This window comes from Macrosteles quadrilineatus, unplaced genomic scaffold (genome assembly GCF_028750875.1).
Source record: "Macrosteles quadrilineatus isolate MER2022 unplaced genomic scaffold, UCM_ALF_1.0 Scaffold_9__3_contigs__length_116548681, whole genome shotgun sequence".
NCBI classification, from domain to species: Eukaryota; Metazoa; Arthropoda; class Insecta; order Hemiptera; family Cicadellidae; genus Macrosteles; species Macrosteles quadrilineatus.
This window is the reverse complement of record NW_026542602.1, coordinates 43,695,183-43,718,742: the sequence shown is the minus strand read 5'-3', so window position 1 is coordinate 43,718,742 and position 23,560 is coordinate 43,695,183. Positions and strand designations below refer to the sequence as shown.

The 23,560-nt window shown below is 35.4% G+C and overlaps 2 protein-coding genes across 6 annotated transcripts in view; both read right to left on the bottom strand.

Annotated features, from left to right (window-relative positions):
* The window catches only part of LOC129004443 (gastrula zinc finger protein XlCGF58.1-like), a 54,055-nt gene that overhangs the window by 5,263 nt on the left and 25,232 nt on the right, over positions 1-23,560 (bottom strand). For 2 of the 5 annotated variants that reach the window (XM_054433032.1, XM_054433035.1), the window contains 2 exons: positions 17,844-17,915; positions 2,727-2,905 (listed from right to left, as the gene is read on the bottom strand). In XM_054433032.1, the coding sequence (XP_054289007.1) occupies positions 2,727-2,869 (143 nt within the window). In that variant the 5' untranslated portion in view covers positions 2,870-2,905; positions 17,844-17,915. Of the gene's footprint in view, positions 1-2,726; positions 2,906-7,087; positions 7,331-17,843; positions 17,916-23,560 lie in introns of those variants that run through there. The other 3 variants (XM_054433033.1, XM_054433036.1, XM_054433037.1) reach the window with 2 other exon arrangements.
* On the bottom strand, positions 9,239-16,723 carry LOC129004341 (zinc finger protein 493-like). Its single transcript, XM_054432900.1, has 6 exons — positions 13,701-16,723; positions 13,426-13,438; positions 12,947-13,219; positions 12,448-12,745; positions 9,763-9,950; positions 9,239-9,271 (listed from the first exon to the last, which is right to left on the bottom strand). Exons 1-6 carry the CDS (start codon positions 16,625-16,627, stop codon positions 9,239-9,241), a joined length of 3,732 nt encoding a protein of 1,243 aa, XP_054288875.1. The 5' UTR covers positions 16,628-16,723.

The following is a 23,560-nucleotide window of genomic DNA, read 5'->3' as shown; positions in this document are numbered from 1 at the left end:
GTTCCAGGCTAGAGCTAAGCATCCTACGATGTGATATTGCATCAAAATAATTAGGTCTACTTGAATTGAACATTATTTCTATGGTTTATCCTCTTGGGCATTATGAATTAACACTTGTAGCGTTACTGTGCCCATGAGGATTGATTTGAGGCTCAGTTATATAATAGACTCCTTGTGTACCAAGCCACATCTATATAACAGCCATTTTGATGATCTAAGTAACTTAACACATATAACCAAGATATAAAATAAGAACAAGGTAACATTTTACACTCGCACCATAAGGGCAAGAATGGTGTTTGATATCTCAAAATTCATATTATAATAGTCTAATTAATGACAGATCCCCAACCTCTTAGCCCCCCCCCCTTTTCTGAAAGAATTAGAACATAAATAATTTATAATTTAGCATATAATTAACATCTACGACTTTTCGGAATGGAGGTCCGCGTGTGTTTTTAATGGCGACTTTCCCATAACAACCCATAAACTAACGGAAAAATCCAATTTTCATTAAAACAGCTTGAATAATAAAAATTTAGTATTTTTCAGTCCGTTTGACACTGAACAAAATTGCACAACTCCAATGCTGAAGAATTTAGGTTCAAAAGTTATTACAATGTTGTTGTTTTTTTATCATAAAATTATCACAGTTAACTTAACTTCACTGCTTACCCATTATGAGGGGTTTTGACAAGCGAATGGGAGACAATATTTTAGTAAACTAAATTAAAATTATTAACATATAGTAATTAAATTATTTCACCCTTGCATTACAATATACTTCCAATTAATCCAAATCCAATAATTACTAATCCAATAATTAGTAATCCAATAGTTACTGGTAAATATGTGGTTAAACTACTGCACACAAGGTGGGCACTTAAAAAATTAATACAGCCATTAAACATTGCAACCTTGCGTTATGATTAGTACTGTACGTAAAAGTGAAGATTTTTTTACAACTGCAATAATCTCTAGATGGTTAGCCATAAAAGATTACATCACTATAGGCCTACAATATATCTACAGTGTTGGGCAAAAGTATGGACTCACTATTTACTTTTTAATGGGTTACACCACGATAAACATACTCTGCACACCTCTATATCTACACTTTTTTTGTTGGTAATCTCAATTTCGTACGGAACTCCAAATTGAGTTATTCTAGGGGCAGCTAAAAATTTGTAAATTGAAAGCCCCACCAAGTGACACCTTTATGCTATACTAGCTGTTGTACCCGTGCTTTGCAACGGGAAGAAGACAAAAATAGAAACAATTTAATCTTTGCATCTGATGCATATTATAGTTACAAATCCTTAAAAATATGTTGAAACTTCTATGATGAACCCAATATTATACATATAATGTTAGGTACTAAAGCTAATGTAGTATGATACACATGGCCCCCACAAGGGTGGGACTGGCGCAACTCTGGTCACAGGGTCCGATTTTTTTTCTTTTTCTTTTTTTTCCCCATTGAAGATCACTTTACAGCAGATCATAAATTGAAGATAAAAAATAATATATAAATTTTACAAAAAACAAAAGTTAAATAATTTAAAATGTATTAATTCTAGATTCTAGGCTAGTTTATATTTAAATACTATGGATGCGTAGGTGCGTATGTACTATACAACAGCAGAACAGCCAGCTCGGGCCCCAGTGGCCGGCCCCACAAACTTCCTCTACCACTTCCTCCCGCCAGGCGCCTAGCCACTCCTACCTCACTCCCCCCATAATAAACAAAGTTTGGTTTTATAATTGAACTGATAGTTTCAAGAATGAATCCTTATAGTTATGAGTTAAAATAAAATTTGTAAAGCATTTAAAAATTGACATGTACTATGTACCATAGCTAAGGTGACCAGACGTCCCGTTTTAGGGGGACTGGTCCATCCCGACAAATCCTCTCGGGACGCTTATTCGTCCCGTTTTATCAACATATGGTCCCGGTTGCACTTTTATGTAGTTTTAAAAATATGAAAGATTGTAATAATTTTGACCTAAGTTTTCTTCCCAATTCGCACGGTACATAATACTGTACTAAAGCATGGATTGGATAGCATCGGCATCGACAGCATCGGTCATTCTCGGCGTTACTAGTGCACTTCGTTTTTCTCCGTGACTACTCGAGCAAGTTCGGCAGCTCAGGCATCCACTCCCAAAAAATGTAGTATTGTTAAAATTCTTGATGAAAATTGTCACTGAATAAAATATGATTTCATTGGTGTAAGCTGTTAAACTCGATTTACGTAAGTTTTTTTCCTACTCCATATTACAAAGTACAATTATAGCAGTTAAGATAGCCAAACCCTTTTACAGGGAAATAAAAAAGACAAAATATTAATAGGCATGGAGCTTTTGTGTATTGATATAATAGTTTTAATTGCTGATTTTGTGTAATTTTAAGTCTTATAAAACTCATTGAAGAATTCTTTTCTTCCTTAAAAAAGGCTGCAAAAGTGTCATTTACCACTCACAAATTTAATACCTAGATTGCCTTAAAAACTCACTAATATACATGACATTTTCAACATTTTCCCGGGGGAGAACCCCCAGACCCCCCGTCTGGGCTGGGGGGTATTCCATACCCCCCCGATCCCCCGGTTGGTAGGGGGGCCCGAGCCAGATCCTGGTAACAGGGCCCACAATTAAATGTGGGGGCCATTGATACATTATGTTTTATTGAGATAATAATCTAAGTTTGGTTAGTTTTCCCTTACCGTGCAAACACTAGATTAGACTTCTTTGTCTCAGGACCTACGATCTTAACATCAACGGCTCCGAAATGTTTTAATAACTCTGACTTCTCTTGATGGCTTAATGCAGATGGCAAGTGACGAATCAGCAATGTGTCTTGAATCATTTTTGCTTCGTATGACTTTCAAGCATCAAACTTCATCTAGAAAACCCCATATTTATCATTATGAGTTTTTACAGGAAAAGTAAAATTAAACTGCCAAACACCATGCATGTAACTAATTTTTAAAAGTGTATTCAAAATGCTAATAATAACAGATTTCCTTTATAAAAGGACTATAAATTTATAATACCCCCGCCGCAGCAAACCTGCAGACTTAGCGAATTTCCATTTGTCTGATTGGATTTAAACTAAAATGTCTCCTTAAATATCACATTTATTCCCTATTTAAACAGAATTAGTTTAATGAATATTTAGGTTTGCTGCAACAGGGAGGGTAAAAAAGTTTTTTTTCATGTAAAAGGTATTGTGGTTTAGTAAGAAATTAATGTATTTTCCAAATTTTATCAAAATATGTTCATAAACATGCAAACTACAACAGTTGACTTATTCTCCATAAGAATAACATGGGAATTTTAAAATTACAATTTTTTTGAATTTTCTCCGTAACAATTAGGCGCATAATAACGCTTCAATATACTAAATTATTTGTTTTTTTAAGCTCTACAAAATGGTGTAAAAAGAAATTGAGAAATTTCGTGTTTTTAGGGTCAAAAATGGGAAAAACCGATTTTTACCCCATAAAACCCCCCATAAACCCCCGTTCCCATAGTCCGATCATGCTGGTTCGCGAACTCATTCAAGTTTATCCCGCCTTGCACCTTCAAACCAAATTTTATCAAAATCGGACAAAAATTACTCAAGTTATCGTGCGGATGGACATATATATATATATATATATATATATCTATATATAGATATATAAAAATTTTAACGAATGGTATTTTTGGCCTCTGGGGACATCAAAATGAAAAAGTAAATCGGTCCCGGGCTTAGGTCTTACCATGAGACCTACGGTAATAGCTACTTCCCTATAGGGAAATTCGCTAAAAGAGAGGACAAGTCAATGCTGCTTGTAAGTGGTAGAGTATTGAATAAATATTACTAAAATATGTGGCAGAGCTTTGATATTTTACTTCACAGGTTAGATGTACTGGTATTTATTTTTCCAAATAAATTGATCTTAACGTTTCTTTTACGACTGAACAGTAAACAATAGTGAGTGATTCTTGTAGTCTGTCTAGACTGCTGGTTTCAACTCTCAAAGGGCATCGGCGTGATATCGAAACAGGGTGCAGCACTATTAATTGTTTTGGTGAGTTTATGACAGTAAATTTAAACCAAGCAGCAACAAAAAGCTGTGATACACAATGAGAACAGTCAAAATAGGATTTTTTAAGTTATGTTTTTAATTTTAACAAGTGGTCCATAATAACCGCTAAAATTTAGTTGTGTGACAGCTCAGCTATTTCATGGGCTAGAGAGATGATTTTTGCGTTGAATGGTTCCTTAATTAATAGAATTTTTTGTAATTATAAGTTGTTCAAACGGTTTAACTTCGCTAATGGAGGTGGCTTGAAAAATAAATAACGAGTGAAATTTATACCATGATTGTTTTACGGGGGTAAAGTAATAAATAAAACAACGCTGTGTAAAATAACAAGTACAGTTTATTAAAACTCAAATATTAATTCAAAAATATGAATAAAACTTAGATTCATGATTTTTTTTTATTTAATAAACTATGTTTCACAACGTTGTTTAATTTATTACTTAACACCCGCAAAACAAACATTGCATAGATTATACACACTATTTATTTTTTATGCCACCTCCATTAGAAAAGTGGAACAGTTTGGAACAACTTATAATTACAAAAAATGCTATTAATTAAGGAACCATTCAACGCAAAAATAATCTCTCTAACCCATGAATTAGCTGAGCTGTCACAAATCAAAATGTTAGCGGTTATTATGGACCACCATGAATAAACAATATTTGATCATTGGCAATTAGGGTGTTTTTGTTTTAAGTGCATCATTTATCAACTTAATGACTTTTTATTGCAATGAAAATGTGTATAACAAAACAAAATGTATTGTGTTTTGTGTTTGTATGTTTGTTTTCACCCAAAATAATCTCTGGGAAATGGAGTAGCCTGTTAATACTTTAAGTGCATTACTGTGGTTCAATATTTGTCTGTTTACTGTTTAAGTGCATTCCAGAAATGTTGGGACCCCCCCATCCTACCTTCCGATATAATCAAATATTCTTTTTGGGAATTAATTTTAAAACTAATATCAATAACTTCTGATCATTATTCTCGAGCACCTATCATAAATAATCAAACAGAAGAGTGCAGGTGCCAACCCTTACAATGGATGAAACTGGGAAAAAATATTGTTCCTTTGATATTGATATCCATCAAATAATACTAGAGGTCGTTCAGTGGTCGAAAACTCAACAAAAAATATCAAATGTACAGACTACTCTATTTTCACCTCTTGCTGGAAACAAAACACGTGATTGGAATTTGTTTTGATTTTCTGTTTATATTTCGTTGTTACTTTGTCACCATCATGGCAACTCATAAGGTCCATGTTAATGATTTTTTTAAGTTTTCAAATACATTTTTTGTGCTTATTTTTGAGCCAATTTTAATTTATAAATGGATTCTGCAGATCTACAGAAAAATATCTTTCTAACAGTATGCGTAGATTTTACCTGCAATGCACACAAGCTGAGAAAAAAAGGTTTTAAAGAAATATGCTTGCCTTATAGATCCTGTTATTTGGTTTCAGTACATAAATAGTGTAACTGCTGTGTTGTAAGTTGGATTTAAATTCATTGAACCTTTAAAACGTGTTTTGCAGTGAAAAACAAATTTTTAAACCACAAAAATAGAGTAACTTTTTATCTTTTCAACAAATCCAATACAGTAGAACCCCTGTTAACCGAATTCTGGTTAACCGAAATGGCTCTAAAAATAATATAGGGCTGTAAAATGCTTAAAATGACAAATGAAAATTCTTTATTGCACATAACATCTGTTTTGTAGTATTAAATAACTTCAGTTGTCTGGTTTAAAGTATTTCCTATCCCATTGTAAAATGTTTGTAGCTGAAATAAAATACTGAATTATTAGACATTCTCTTAAATTCATTTTTCCTACACACTGTGGTGATACATTGGCTATTTGAGCATATGATGGGTTAACCGAAAAATTGGTTATCTGAAACGGCTCTCCCCCCTTTATTTCGGTTAACCGGGGTTCTACTGTACATAATCCTTAATTAATTTAAATTTTAGTACAACCAGGTGTTAATATTAGAGTAAATTTCAAAGTATTCATCTGTTCAAATGTAAACGAACATTTTCTCCCTAAGAATAACATGGTGGGAACTTTGGAGGCCACTGGGGCAGAGCCCTGGTGGAAATTTCAAAAATGTTTAGTTTGATGGCAAATTTACGTACTACGAGCTATCTAAAGACACCTTAAACATGGTCATCGGATGCGTGGCAGCTTTAAAACTATTATCACGAAATTCATGTTGGCCTGTTAAATAATATCATAGACTAACCAACACAAGTAGACTTCTCATCCCATTGTAAATTTTGAAGCTCGTTTTTCATGTCTAGTTCATGTACGCCACACTGGGCGCTAGTGCCGACGAAATTTTTTTTCTATTATTTTAGGGTTAATTTATTGATTTGTGCTTTACTGTTTGGTTAAATAACTAGGGGACAATTTATTGTTTATGATTAGATCGTATTATTTGGTTAAACGAGGTTTTAAATGACTGTATTAATGGGAAACAAATTGTAAACAAAACACAACCTCTACATAAACCGTACAGAACTAACAATAAAATTGTCTTCAGCTGTTCTATTAGGATGAGAAATCTACTAAGGGAGTATGTTTTATCTATGATAATATATAGAAGATACTAAACTAAATTTATCATAATAGTATAATAAACATGTGGAAATTTTGATTATACAATTTTACGCTTAACAGTCTTTAGAACAATGGAAGCCAGCATACACTGACTTCGGTAAAGGATTTTTTTAAATAAATGCAAGATCATAATTTAGTCTTCATTATGTCCAACAGCTCAGGGGCTACACACATGGATTTAAATTGCAAGATCATACGTTCCAAGCCTAACCTAACCTAACCTGGCTGAGAACAAGTCAGACAAATATTGAATTTCAATCTGCAAAGTTAAAAAAATCAGAACCGATGGGAAAAATACAAAAGAAACAATATTGTTCCCAGCTTTACTGAGAGTTGTTAACATGCAGAAAACAAAAACTGCTTACCATCAGGTAATAACCACGCCCTCTCGAGGCTGATTAGAAGAGGGGAGCCAATGGGGATGTTGATTGAACATATTTCACTGATGATTGGAGGGTAGGCGTTCTCCCGACGACATCGGCAGTAGATTAAAAAATCGGAGTGGAGAAAGGAGGTCTTGGGCGCGAGAATTGTTCTTCAGGTCCTCATTACATGAGCTCAAGCATCAAAGTTGATACCATTAAAGTGGCGTAACTAAAGGGCCAGCAATCCGGGGGGGGGGGGGGCGCAGGAGCCGATGGGGGTTCACGAACTGGTGAGTGGAAACGGCGAGCTAAGAGGCCCGTGAGACAAGTGGGGCCGAAAAATTTGAGTTCATACTTATTAAAATGTATTATTAATCATTCAATAATTGTATTGAACAAGTAATAATTAGTAATTAAGTAGTAGTAATTCTTCAATTATAAAACCACTCACTCATTCTATCAACATTTCACTGCTGACAGGAGTCTTCCCCGACAAATTGAAGTATGCTCAAATTATACCTATATTTAAAAAGGGGGACTCGGAAGAAATTTCAAACTACCGACCAGTGGCTCTCTTACCTGTGTTTTCAAAAATATTTGAAGAGGTTGTTCTCTCACAAATTGTTCCATTTCTTGAATCAAACAATTTATTGAACAAGAATCAATTTGGTTTTCGGAGGGAGAGAAGCACGTCTGATGCAATAGTCGATCTAGTTTCTGAGGCAGTGGAGGCCTTGGACGGATCACAGAGAACCTTTGGTGTTTTCTGTGATTTGTCTAAGGCCTTTGATTGTGTCAGGCATGACATTCTCTTGGAGAAATTGAGATTGTATGGGATATCTGGATCATCTTTTTCATGGTTTTCTAGTTACATCACTAACAGATATCAGCAGGTTGTCATCAAAGATAAATCCGGTGTCAAACATTTTTCTGAATGGAGCTCAGTAACCCATGGTGTTCCGCAGGGATCTAAATTGGGGCCTCTTCTGTTCATCCTCTACATCAATGACTTGTCTTTTTCAATTTCTTCCAATATTATTCAATTCGCTGATGACACAACAATGCTAGTAAGAGCACCTTCTATTTTTTCTGCAACTAACATTGCATCCCGAGATTTAGATTCCATGATAACTTGGTTTGCACAAAACGGACTACATCTAAACTGTTCCAAAACTCATCTTCTTCATTTCCATAATCCACAACTGAAGGCAGGTGAGATAACAATCAATCTAAAATCAGGTGATTCCATAAAGTCTTCTGCAAATACTAAATTCCTGGGTGTAAACATAAATGAAAATCTAAAATGGTCTGATCATCAAATACAAATTAGCTTGTCTCTAGCAAAAGCACTGTTTGGTCTAAGGGTGGTTTATAAGTCTTCGGGTTTGCATGCAGCTCTTGCTGTGTATCATTCTTATTTTATGTCTAGGTCTTCCTATGGTATTATCTCATGGGGCAGCTCCCCCATTACCAAGAATATTTTTATCTTACAAAAAATTGCCATTAGAATTTTAGCTGATACCAGACCACGTTCCTCTTGCCGCCCCCTTTTTATTGAGATGAAACTCTTGACAATTTATGCAGTTTATATTTTTCAACTGTGCATCTTTGTAAAAAGAAATTATAAGGAATTTATGTTGAAAAATTACACTCATCAATATAACACCCGACACAGGAATGATCTTCAATATCCTGTGCATAGAACAGCTCTGTATGAAGGATCGCCATGGTACATGGGTAGGAAAATTTACAATAACCTCCCAGATCAAATTAAAACTGATGAAAATATGTCATCCTTTAAAAGAAAACTAAAATCTTATCTCATTCTCTTGTGTCCTTATTCCCTAGATGATTTTATAAAAACTTAGCTTTAGGTTTTATGGATTGATAAAAACAAAGAATTTAGCATAAGGTATTATTAGATAGTAAAGTGGTATTGACATGTCATATGTTTATATGTGAAAATCACAATCTTGTAAACTTATGTGACGAATAAACATTTCATTTCATTTCATTTCAATAACATAAATGTTACTAATAATATGTTTTAATCGTTTAATTTTGTTAGGCCTATTCAGTGATAAGGAACTAAAGAACAAATTGAACGTCATTGATTATTATGAAATCTTGCTTTCATCACAGAGAAATATTTTACTTCTCTGTGCTTTCGTACACTGCTAATGTCTGCACACATTTTGAAACATTAAGTTACCGGTACCTGGAGCCATGAACATTGACTGGATTTTTAATATTGTATTATTTTTTATTTTAGTTTTGTCCTAATATTAATTGTATTTAGTTAATTACAATATATTGCTACTCTATTGCCTTTGTTTGTTGGCCCATCTTATTTTACCTCACAGTTATTAATCAATACTCATGTTTGTAAGGTGAATGCTTAAAATCCATACAAAGATAAAATAAAAAAAAATGCAATACACCATTTTAGTGTATGATAAAAGTATGTCAATCTTTTAAGCATTTACATTAGGCCCTGTACACATGAGGGCGGCAGCCGCCGCGGTTGCCATTGCGCGGGAACCGCGGCGGTTGAAAGTACAAAGGAGCAAATGGGACCGTTCACATGCAACCGCCCACTTCCAATCAACCGCAACAAACCGCGGCGGTCGTAGATTTCCCTTCGACCGCCGCGGCTCTCGTGCGGTTGAAGTTACTAGAGTTGGCATGAGAGCGTACACATGAGGGCGGTAGTCGCCGCGGTTGACTGCAGTTGCTACTATAGGATCACAGACATCTGCGCGTTTGCCCTGTGGACATCGCTCTCTGTGTTGGTGAAGTGTGTAGCTGTGGCTGGAGTTGATGTAGTGCTCGTTGTGTAAGTTTAAAATGGCCATGCGTGGTGCTGTGGAACCAGAAAACTTTGACACTGAACTGTTCAGTAAAGAAGTACAGAAAGAAGATACGTTTAGGACATAAACTAAAAAAGATTGCGAAGCGAGAGTTAGTTGAGTTTTTTGCTGAAAAGAATTGTCAAGCGTTACGCGTTTAAAAGAAAAATAATTGGCTGAATACAGTACTGGCTGTCGAGCGACGGTCAATTCACACCGCAACCGCAGCGTAACCGCGGCTCCAACCGCTGCCATGTGTACGGTCCTAGGCGGCCGCCGCTGCGGCCACCGCGGCGGCTGCCGCCCTCATGTGTACAGGGCCTTTAGTCAACACTTTTTGGTTGACTAAGTTAAAGTGTAAGTTATGAGTTAATTATAACCATTCATAAAAGTATCATTGTATCGGTGGTCCAAAAATAACTAGGTATGCCTCATGTCTGACAATTGAGCGGAGTGAGCTTCAATGTAAACAAATAACCTTATTTACAAATACATATTTTTATAAAAAATACTAGCCGCTATACCCATGCCTTGCAACGGGGTCAAGATGCGGAAGAGACAATTTTGGTTCCTTTAAAATAATTGCAAGCAGCTTGAGAACGCTAAATAGAACAAATATTATGTTCCCTAGATCTTCTGTATGTAGATAGACTTTTATTAATTTACTATTAGTATTAACTGGCTACATAAACATTTACTGTAAAAAATCCATCCATTCCATGTATCACAGTTTTTTGTTTCTGCATGGTACAAATTAGCTGTTGTCATAAATTAAAAAAAAATAATGGCGCTGCACCCTGTTGGTAAACCTATTAACTTTTTAATGCTATTAAACATCACAGAATCAAATTGTTTAGTTGAAACTAATTCCATTTAAATCAAGTACTCATAAGGTTAACATGGGGAAACTTTAGAGCCACTGGGGCAGACCGATTGGATAGATCACAAAATTGATGGTGACCTATTCCATGAAATTCTACATGTATGTACCAAGTTTCGTGGCAATCGGTCCAACGGTGTCCGAACTCTTAACGTTCAAATATACATATACATACAAACTTCCTCTTTTATAAATATAGAAGATTATAGATTTCAACACAAAAACATGAGTAAATGTTATTGCTCAATAAACCTCATGATTTTAACCCATCGTTATGCCTTAATGAGCATACGCCTAGTGTAAACGTATCAATCACAGCTAGGAAAAAATCTTTATCCAAACAGGTGTTTGAAATTTCATAGATGACGTTTACCGTGTAACAGATGATTAGTATTTCATAGATGACGTATGTAGTAAACATAAGGAGAAAACTTGACAAAAATCGCACAAAATTGGATTTTTTATCGTACGTTATTTTATTTCCAAAATGGTGAGGCCATATTTTATGGTTAGACACTCTCGTTAATCCTGTGAATACAATTAAACTACATATTATAATCACGATTGGTACTCTAGCTGGATCATGAAGGTCAGACAGACAGACAGAAATTAAGATAATTTGTTTCGGCTTCTTTAATGTATAAAATGTAAAAAAATATATATACAGTATATAATTATGAGCAATATACAGTAAAAACTCTTAATTTTATTTACCTATATAGATGTCGTGGTAAATCTGTGATACTTAGTCTAAAGGAGTTCAACAAAATTACTAGTGGTATTTATTTTGATTTTGGACTGATAAATTACTATCTAAGGTTTGTACCTTTACTGTTCTTTATGACAAAAACAATTATATAAGGTATAAGGTATAAGGCTGATTATTTATATAAATAATGAGTCTCAGATATTCTGTTTTAGTACAAAGACACTTACTAGGTTTGCTTTCATTACAGTGAAAGCCAGTTGAGTGGAGCGATCAGGTTTCATAGTTTTTTATAAAGCAATAAATAAAAACAACGTTTATAGCCTAACTAGAATGAATGGATATAATATAATAATATCAATGACAAGTAACGTTGCAGTTTTCTTTTTAGATTTTCTACTTGTAGTGTGAATATAAGGTTTCCCTCCTTCATGAGACAAAGTATGTTCCTTTATATGGCTTTATGATGCAAAAGATTTTCTTCATGTTGTCAACTTAAGAGGATGCTCATTGCCAAAAATTAATACATGTCTTTTACAATTCTTTGGATCCATATGATTTTTCACATGCCTTTTCAAAAAGTAAACAGATGCAAAGCATTTTCCACACGAGATGCACTTATAAGGTTTCTCTTATCTATGAACACTCAATGTATGTGACTTCAAATTGCCTTTAGATGCAAAGGATTTTCCACATGAAGTGCAATGATAAGGTTTCTCTTCTGTATGAACACTCAATATATGTGACTTCAAATTATTTTTCAATGAAAAGGATCCACATTCAGTGCACTTATGAGGTCTATCTTCTGTATGAACACTCAATGTATGTGACTTCAAAATGTATTGGAATGCAAAGGATTTTCCACATTCAGTGCACTTATAAGGGTTCTCTTCTGTATGAACACTCAATGTATGTAACTTCAAACGGGATCTCAAGGCAAATGATTTTCCACATTCAGCGCACTTATAAGGTTTCTCTTCTGTATGAACACTCAATGTATGTGACTTCAAATTGCCTTTGCATGCAAAGGATTTACCACATTCAGTGCACTTATAAGGGTTCTCTTCTGTATGAACACTCAATGTATGTGACTTCAAATTGCCTTTGCATGCAAAGGATTTACCACATTCAGTGCACTTATAAGGTTTCTCTTCTGTATGAACACTCAATGTATGTGACTTCAAATTATTTTTGAATGAAAAGGATTTTCCACATGTAGTGCACTAGTGAGGTCTATCTTCTGTATGAACACTCAATATATGTGACTTCAAATTATTTTTGAATGAAAAGGATTTTCCACATGTAGTGCACTAGTGAGGTTTCTCTTCTGTATGAACACTCAATGTGTGTGACTTCAAACGGGATTTCAAGGCAAATGATTTTCCACATTCAGCGCACTTATAAGGTTTCTCTTCTGTATGAACACTCAATGTATGTGACTTCAAATTGCCTTTGCATGCAAAGGATTTACCACATTCAGTGCACTTATAAGGGTTCTCTTCTGTATGAACACTCAATGTATGTGACTTCAAATTGCCTTTGCATGCAAAGGATTTTCCACATGAAGTGCAATGATAAGGTTTCTCTTCTGTATGAACACTCAATATATGTGACTTCAAATTATTTTTCAATGAAAAGGATCCACATTCAGTGCACTTATGAGGTCTATCTTCTGTATGAACACTCAATGTATGTGACTTCAAAATGTATTGGAATGCAAAGGATTTTCCACATTCAGTGCACTTATAAGGGTTCTCTTCTGTATGAACACTCAATGTATGTAACTTCAAACGGGATCTCAAGGCAAATGATTTTCCACATTCAGCGCACTTATAAGGTTTCTCTTCTGTATGAACACTCAATGTATGTGACTTCAAATTGCCTTTGCATGCAAAGGATTTACCACATTCAGTGCACTTATAAGGGTTCTCTTCTGTATGAACACTCAATGTATGTGACTTCAAATTGCCTTTGCATGCAAAGGATTTACCACATTCAGTGCACTTATAAGGTTTCTCTTCTGTATGAACACTCAATGTATGTGACTTCAAATTATTTTTGAATGAAAAGGATTTTCCACATGTAGTGCACTAGTGAGGTCTATCTTCTGTATGAACACTCAATATATGTGACTTCAAATTATTTTTGAATGAAAAGGATTTTCCACATGTAGTGCACTAGTGAGGTTTCTCTTCTGTATGAACACTCAATGTGTGTGACTTCAAACGGGATTTCAAGGCAAATGATTTTCCACATTCAGCGCACTTATAAGGTTTCTCTTCTGTATGAACACTCAATGTATGTGACTTCAAATTGCCTTTGCATGCAAAGGATTTACCACATTCAGTGCACTTATAAGGGTTCTCTTCTGTATGAACACTCAATGTATGTGACTTCAAATTGCCTTTGCATGCAAAGGATTTACCACATTCAGTGCACTTATAAGGTTTCTCTTCTGTATGAACACTCAATGTATGTGACTTCAAATTGCCTTTGCATGCAAAGGATTTACCACATTCAGTGCACTTATAAGGGTTCTCTTCTGTATGAACACTCAATGTATGTGACTTCAAATTGCCTTTGGATGAAAAGGATTTACCACATTCAGTGCACTTATAAGGGTTCTCTTCTGTATGAACACTCAATGTATGTGACTTCAAATTGCCTTTGGATGAAAAGGATTTACCACATTCAGTGCACTTATAAGGGTTCTCTTCTGTATGAACACTCAATGTATGTGACTTCAAATTGCCTTTGCATGCAAAGGATTTACCACATTCAGTGCACTTATAAGGTTTCTCTTCTGTATGAACACTCAATGTATGTGACTTCAAATTGCCTTTGCATGCAAAGGATTTACCACATTCAGTGCACTTATAAGGGTTCTCTTCTGTATGAACACTCAATGTATGTGACTTCAAATTGCCTTTGCATGCAAAGGATTTACCACATTCAGTGCACTTATAAGGTTTCTCTTCTGTATGAACACTCAATGTATGTGACTTCAAATTGCCTTTGGATGAAAAGGATTTACCACATTCAGTGCACTTATAAGGGTTCTCTTCTGTATGAACACTCAATGTATGTGACTTCAAATTGCCTTTGCATGCAAAGGATTTACCACATTCAGTGCACTTATAAGGTTTCTCTTCTGTATGAACACTCAATGTATGTGACTTCAAATTGCCTTTGCATGCAAAGGATTTACCACATTCAGTGCACTTATAAGGGTTCTCTTCTGTATGAACACTCAATGTATGTGACTTCAAACGGGATTTCAAGGCAAATGATTTTCCACATTCAGCGCACTTATAAGGGTTCTCTTCTGTATGAACACTCAATTTATGTGACTTCAAAAGGTATTGGAATAGAAAGGATTGTCCACATTCAGTGCACTTATAAGGTCTATCTTTTGTATGAACACTCAATGTATGTGACTTCAAATTTCCTTTGAATGAAAATGATTTTCCACATGTAGTGCACTTGTGAGTTTTCTCTTCTGTATGAACACTCGTATGTAACTTCAAACTGGATTTCAAGGCAAATGATTTTCCACATGAAGTGCACTTATAAGGTTTCTCTTCTGTATGAACTCTTAATTTATGTGACTTCAAAAGGTATTGGAATAGAAAGGATTTTCCACATTCAGTGCACTTATGAGGTCTATCTTCTGTATGAACACTCAATGTATGTGACTTCAAAATGTATTGGAATGCAAAGGATTTACCACATTCAGTGCACTTATAAGGGTTCTCTTCTGAATGAACACTCAATGTATGTGACTTCAAACGGGATTTCAAGGCAAATGATTTTCCACATAGGGTGCACTTATGAGGTCTATCTTCTGTATGAACACTCAATATATGTGACTTCAAATTATTTTTGAATGAAAAGGATTTTCCACATGTAGTGCACTTGTGAGGTTTCTCTTCTGTATGAACACTCAATATATGTGACTTCAAATTATTTTTGAATGAAAAGGATTTACCACATTCAGTGCACTTATAAGGGTTCTCTTCTGTATGAACACTCAATGTATGTGACTTTAAACGGGATTTCAAGGCAAATGATTTTCCACATTCACCGCACTTATAAGGTTTCTCTTCTGTATGAACACTCAATGTATGTGACTTCAAGTTACTTTTGGATGAAAAGGATTTTCCACATTCAGTGCACTTATAAGGATTCTCTTCTGTATGAACCCTCAATTTATGTGACTTCAAAAGGTATTGGAATAGAAAGGATTTTCCACATTCAGTGCACTTATAAGGTCTATCTTCTGTATGAACACTCAATGTATGTGACTTCAAATTTCCTTTGAATGAAAATGATTTTCCACATGTAGTGCACTTGTGAGTTTTCTCTTCTGTATGAACACTCGTATGTGACTTCAAACTGGATTTCAAGGCAAATGATTTTCCACATGAAGTGCACTTATAAGGTTTCTCTTCTGTATGAGCACTCAATCTATGTGACATCAAAATGGATTTGAAGGCAAATGATTTTCTACATTCAGTGCACTTATAAGGTTTCTCTTCTGTGTGAATACTCAATGTATGTGTCTTCAAATTGCTTTTGGATGCAAATGATTTTCCACATTCAGTGCACTTATAAGGTTTCTCTTCTGTATGGACACTCAATGTATGAGTGTCCAAATTTGTTTTTAATGTAAAGGATTTTCCACATTCAGTGCACTTATAAGGTTTTTCTTCTGTATGAACATTCAATGTATGAGAGTCCAAATTTGTTTTGAATGAAAAGGATTTTCCACATTCAGTGCACTTATAAGGTTTCTCTTCTGTATGAACACACAATGTATGTGACCTTAAATTGCCTGTTGATGTAACAGATTTTCCACATAGAGTGCACTTATAAGGAGACTTCCCTGTGTGTGTCAACACATGACTCTTTACATAATGTAAATTAATGTAGGTTTTGTCACATGTCAAACATTTAAAGGGACGCTCTCCCGTGTGATTTAATACATGCTCCTTCATTTCTTTTCGAATCTTAAACATTTTTCCACATATTGGACACTTAAGAGGAAGCTTTTTAATGTTTTTCAACATAAGTAATCTTCCACTCTCCATCTTTGTGAAAGGCATGAGATAAACTTATCCCATAACAAATCAGAAGGGTCAATAAGCCTTGTATGCTTATCTCTATTGGTAAATTTCTTTTTTTTTGTAAGACTCTTTAAATGATAAGCAGTTTTGTGGATGCTGGGCTCCTCTATTGTCACTGAAAAAGATCAAACTTTATTTTCACAGTTATTTATTCATTAATATCGGTGCACAAGATTGAGTTATGTATCCTGACCTGAATAAGTACAATATTCATGAATTTTCAAATACTTCTTTTTTTTTGTTGCAAAATGTCCGTGGTTAAAATTGAATCACTAATTCTGTCCAGTGGCGGATTACCCATTAGGCACTATAGGCAAATGCCTAGGGGCCGCAGGTCTCAGGGGGCCGCAGACAGAAAAATAAAAATAAAATAGTCGTAAAAATAGTTTTAAAAAGCTTAAAAATCTAACAAATCTAAAGCCAGTTTCTAAAAATATACTGTGGGAGGGTTTCCAGACCCCCAAGGGGTAATACCCCCTAGACCACCCGGTAGATCTTGCCACCCTAGTTAAAAGTCTAAAATGACACCCATGGAGCGACCCAAGTTTACATGTGCCTAGGGGCGGCTGAGGTCATAATCCGCCTCTGATTCTATTTTACACCTTAAACAATTCTTTGTTATTATTACAATCACATAGCACCAAAAACATGGTATTGTACCAACAGTTGACTCCCTCTTATTGGGACTCCTCGGGACCGAGGCCAGTCCGGATAACGGTTTTTTCGGTTAACCGACGTCTCCAAAAACTTGTTAAAACAGACCATTTACTGTGATATTCGATTTAAATTCAGGAGATCATTTTATTTAGACACATGATCATTGGTCTCAAATCTTTCCCATGAGAACTGTCCTTTCAGTAACACTAAGGGTAAAGAATATCTAAATTTATAGTATACAAGTAATAAAGATCAAATAGACATATTCTCAGTAAACCTTTGTTTTAACTAAAAAAACAAAAAAAACAAATGGGATCAAAATTGTAAACTGAATCACAATTAAATCTTAAAACATAAAAATGCACCTTAGACCTGATAAAGAGAGTTAATCTAAGGTGCTGTCTCCTGGCCAAAGACCCTAAACCTCTTTAAAACTATGCCTTTTGATGAGATTTAAAGGTCTGCTATACAAAAAATACTTATAAACCCAATAGTCTTCCATGGTAATAACTAATAATACAATAATAGTAGTTATTACCTGTTATGGGCCTAGTCAGACATAAGACGTAGTATTAAGAGCTTCTACTCATCATGCCTTGCACCCTGTGACCTGTAATGATTTAAGATTGTAAATAATTCTTTAGCGTAAGCTAGTATAATGTAAAAATACAACAAACGGCCACAGCAAACCTACAGACTAAGCGGGATTGATCTATTCTCAGGAATTACAGTAGGTTATTGTAAATAACAACACACTACAATACCACGGCTTAGAAGGCCGCACAGGAGCATAGGTGTTAGGAGGACCAGGCTAAGACATCGTATGGACTGGTTAGAAGATAGGGGATTTATTTAGCGTTGCAAAAGGTGGTGTGATATGATGTCGTGGGAATTAGCCATGAGCTTCTCATTTAATACCCCCGCCTCAGCAAAACTGCAGACTAAGCCAGACTGATCTATACTCAGAAAAAATTAAAAATCTCCCTTACTCTATCGAAGATGTCAGACGAATGACCGCTTCATGATCTGTTTGTGCAGAAGTGAAACCTCGGTTCTACCAAAAAACCCCATCAACCCTCATCCATGCAATTGCTCCTTTCGAGAGACTTAACATTGATTTTAAGGGGCCAATACCATCCTTGTCATGTGACAAGGAGTAAATATATACTGACGGATGTTGATGAGTTTTCAAGATATCGGATTGCTATTCCTTGGTCAGACACATCAGCATCTTCTGTCATCAAAGCACTTACATCAATCTTCACCATCTTTGGTATGCCTGCTTCATGGCCCCCACAAGGGTGGGGCTGGCGCAACTCTAGTCACAGGGCCCGGGCCCTCAGGGGGCCCGGGCCTACCCATTTGTTTTTTATTTTTTTCCCCATTGAAGATCACTTTACAGCTCATAAATTGAAGATAAAAAAATAATATTTAAATATTTTACAAAAAACAAAGTTAAATAATTTAAAATGTATTAATTCTTGATTCTAAGGAAGTTTATATTTAAATTCTATAGGTGCGTAGGTGCGTATGTACTATACAACAGCAGAACAGCCAGCTCGGGCCCCAGTGGCCGGCTCCACAAACTCCCTCTACCCCTTCCTCCCGCCAGGCGCCTAGCCACTCCTACCTCATTCCCCCCATAATAAACAAAGTTTGGTTTTATAATTGAACTGATAGTTTCAAGAATGAATCCTTATAGTTATAAGTTAAAATAAAATTTGTAAAGCATTGAAAAATTGACATGTACTATGTACCATAGCTAAGGTGACCAGACGTCCCGTTTTAGGGGGACTGGTCCGTCCCGACAAATCCTCTCGGGACGCTTATTTGTCCTGTTTTATCAACATTTGGTCCCGGTTGCACTTTTATGTATGGAATATTTCAATTAATAATTATTGCAATCTAGGTTATTTGACACAAACTTAAAAATTCTTTACTTTTGGAGTTTTAAAAATATGAAAGATTGTAGGCCTAATAATTTTGACCTAAGTTTTCTTCCCAATTTGCTCGGTATAATACTGTACTAAAGCATGGATTGGATAGCATCGGTCATTCTCGGCATTACTCGTGCACATTTGTTTTTCTCCGTGACTACTCGGCGCAAGTTCGGCAGCTCAGGCATCCACTCCCAAAAAATGTAGTATTGTTAAAATTCTTGATGAAAATTGTCACTGAATAAAATATGATTTCATTGGTGTAAGCTGTTAAACTCAATTTACGTAAGTTTTTTCCTACTCCATATTACAAAGTACAATTATAGCAGTTAAGATAGCCAAACCCTCTTACAGGGAAATAAAAAGGACAAAATATTAATAGGCATGGAGCTTTTGTGTATTGATATAATAGTTTTAATTGCTGAATTCCTGTAATTTTAAGTCTTATAAAACTCATTGAAGAACTCTTTTCTTCCTTAAAAAAGGCTGCAAAAGTGCCATTTACCACTCACAAATTTAATACCTAGATTGCCTTAAAAACTCACTAAAATACATGACATTTTCAAAATTTTCCCGGGGGGGACCCCCGGACCCCCCCCCTCTATGCTGGGGGGTATTCCATACCCCCCCGACCCCCCGGTTGGTAGGGGGGCCCGAGCCAGATCCTGGTAACAGGGCCCACAATTAAATGTGGGGGCCATGCCTGCTTTTGTCCACTCCGACCAAGGTTCTGCTTTCATGTCACAAGAACTGAGTGATTTCTTACACTTAAAAGGAATCGCCACTAGCCGATCTTCACCTTATAACCCTCGAGGTAGTTCTTAAGCTCAGCGATATAATGGAACGATTTGGAAGACTGTATCTCTTCTTCTGAAAAACAAGGGACTGAAGACAGAACAGTGGGAGTATGTTTTGCCAGAAGAGTTTCATTGTATACGCTCGTTACACTTACTATGTATAGCTTTGAATGAGACCCCGCATGAACATCTTTTAAAACACCAGAGACGGTCATTTTATGGCACCTCTTAACCTCAATGTCTCATGAATCCAGGACCAGTATTAGTGAGAAGTCATGTAAGAAATAACAAATATGAACCTTTAGTGGAACAAGCTCAGCTGATAGAGGCTAATCCAGGCTATGCTCGCATCAAGTATAGAGATGGTAGAGAGGCTCTGGTATCGGTGTGACATCTCGCTGTACCTCCTGAAGCTATCCAACAAGAGGATGAGCATGAGCATGAGGGGACTTCGGAAAATCCCAGTCAAGAACTAGATCCTGTTCTTCAAGACATGAGACGTGAATATAACCTGTTTCAACCTGGAATTCGGAACTTTATTCAATCTAAAATCAAAACATCCCCTCTGCATGAGACTGTGAGGAATAACAAAGAAACAAACCCGCATCGTTCCACTAGAGTCCGAAGACCTCCCACCTATCTAAGAGATTACATTATAAAAAAAAGGGGTGAATGTTATGTTATATGATTTCTATTCTACTGTCAAATATTTCATCAGCTGTTTTATTTAAGACTGTTTGTCTTAATTCTCTCATTTAAATGTAGCAGATTTTTTTTTTTTACAGCATCATTTATTTCTGGTTCAATGTAGACATTATACACAGAAGTGTTAACAAAATTAATAAGAAACAAGCTGCTATACCCGTGCTTTGCAACGGGAAGAAAATGTGACCTAAAGAGCTCTTAAAGTAATTCTGATGTGTCTTTTAAAATACGGCAACTCTATGATTTAGTTTGAAAATATAAACTGATTTAAAAGTGTAAGCCTACTTCCTTTCAAATCCCTACTTTTTAAATTTAGAGAATAATTTAATCTTCTTTAGGCTTCATTCCTCCAATAGATCTTGAGGGAGCCTTCGACGTAGCCTCCTGTTCTCAGTTGCTTCACCAAGATGAAAAGTTAATGCACCAGGAACATCGTTTAAAGATTTTAGAAATTTTGAGGTGGTTTTTTCAATAAAGGCCGAGATAGACTCCACTCCTAGTTCTTCATGTATATGCCTGTTTCTAACAAACCAGGGAGCATTCACCGCTATTCTTAGAATTTTGTTTTGAATCACTTGAATTTTGAAGAGTTTGTTTTTTGATATAGCTAATCCCCAGATAGGAGATGCATATGTAATCAAGGGCCGAATTATTGATTTATAGATTAGAACTGTACAAGCTGGCTTCAGAGTAGATTTCCTATTGATTAAAGGGAAAAGCTTTGCAAGGCGTGCATAACCTTGGGACAGTTTTTGATTAACGTGGTAGTTCCAATTAAGTTTTTTGTCCAGCCATACTCCAAGATATTTTATGGCCTGGTCATCAGGGTTCCAAGGTAGAAAGTTACCATATATTTGAATTTCATGTGGCAATGTATTAATTGAACAAAACTATATAAATCTGGTTTCTAAACATTTCGAACACACACCACCTTAAGAGAGAACAACCCAATCTGTTCAAATAGCACCTGACAACATGGCTTATGGACCGGCCGTTCTACTCAGAGGATGAATTTCTAAACAATAAGCTACTATAAAAAAATGCTAAATTGTAATTGCAAATGATTGTAATAGTTGTACCTGATGCATGCATGTTCTCTAGGAATATTTCAATAAAGAATTTGTGTATTTGTCTTTTTCTTTTCATAACACAAACGCAAAGCTTGAGTATTACTGCAATAAACATTTTATACTTATATGCCAACCCCATATGAAGGACGGGTACTCTGCTAGTATAGAAATAAATAACACTTTTTTTACCCAACACAGAAAACCTTGAGTTCAATGTTACATAGTGTGACGGGCATGGTCGCACTGTAAGAATAAGAATAAGAAATCTAATTAAAACAGGAATGTGTATGGTCTGACAACTTTTAGCGAATTTCCCTATAGGGAAGTAGCTATTACCGTAGGTGGCACGGTAAGACCTAGGCCCAGGACTGATTTACTTTTTCATTTTGATGTCCCCAGAGGCCAAAAACACCATTCGTTCAAATTTTTATACATGAGTTTGAGTACTTGATTGTGTGTACAATTTGTAAATTATGTAAATTATGTAGATATAATAAGGCCTACCTGAAAGTCCAAAAATACATCAAATAACACTTAATAATATATTTACACTTTTACTTTTTACTCACAAGACTGTAAATACATATAAAAAATGGTAAGTGGTGATCGATTTCAATTGGACACTCCAATCATCATCAGACTCAATATGTGAATGGCAGAGTTACTAAGATAATAAAGCATACTAAGATTTGCCTATTGGGTCTGATGATGATTGGAGTGACCAATCAAAATCGATCACCACTTACCATCTTTTATATGTATTTACCGTCTCGTGAGTAAACAGTATATGTGTAAATATATTGTTAAGTGTTATTTAACATATTTTTTGTGCTTTCAGGTAATTAAATACAGTAACACATACGATGCTGATCAAGAACTTAAATTTAGATATAGTTAATATAAACTTGTATGAATAAAATGTTAATCATGACCATGGAAATCTACCTCTCTAATATTATTTATTACATTCAGCCAGGGACGTAACTAGGCTATTCAGCACCCGGGGCAAACAACTATTTTGGCGCCCCCCCCCCCCTCAATTGGACTGAAACTAATTCCTTACAAATCTTCTTTAAAAATGTGTGGTGTGTCCATCGTTACAATACATTAATACTATTTAGATCTTAAAATGCTTAACCTCAAGTTCAAAGTACTAAGGCCTAGATATATGTGGTAAAATATTGAATACAGCACGGTAAAAAATGAAAATGAAATGAAAAATCATTTATCTACACAGGCAAAGTTAGGGCCACATGGCCCTTTCTTACTGTACACTTAACCTGTACTTTAAAATATTTTAACATAATCGGTTTATACAATTAAACAAAACAGAAATCATAGATACAGAAACTGTAAACAAAAATCAGTAAATTTTATATTATTTTACAAATACTTATACACACACACACATACGTGTCGATGATCGCCGATGCGCACAAGCCCCTAGGACAAATCTACCATGGCCATGCGTTCAAAATAGAGATTTTTTAGTGCTGCCACAAACCAGGAACGACTATCAAGGGTTTTAATAGATAAAGGGAGATCGTTCCAAAGACGACAAACAGTTACAACAAACGCCCTGTCGTAACTGCGGTCCTATGGTGAGGCATACGCAAAGTTAATGATGCATGGAGTGAGTATCTAACACTTTCTTCAGCTACAAACCTAAAATCATCTACAAAATATTTTGGAAAATTGTTTTTTAATATTGAATAGGTTAGCGAAAGAATATTGATTTTGATTTTT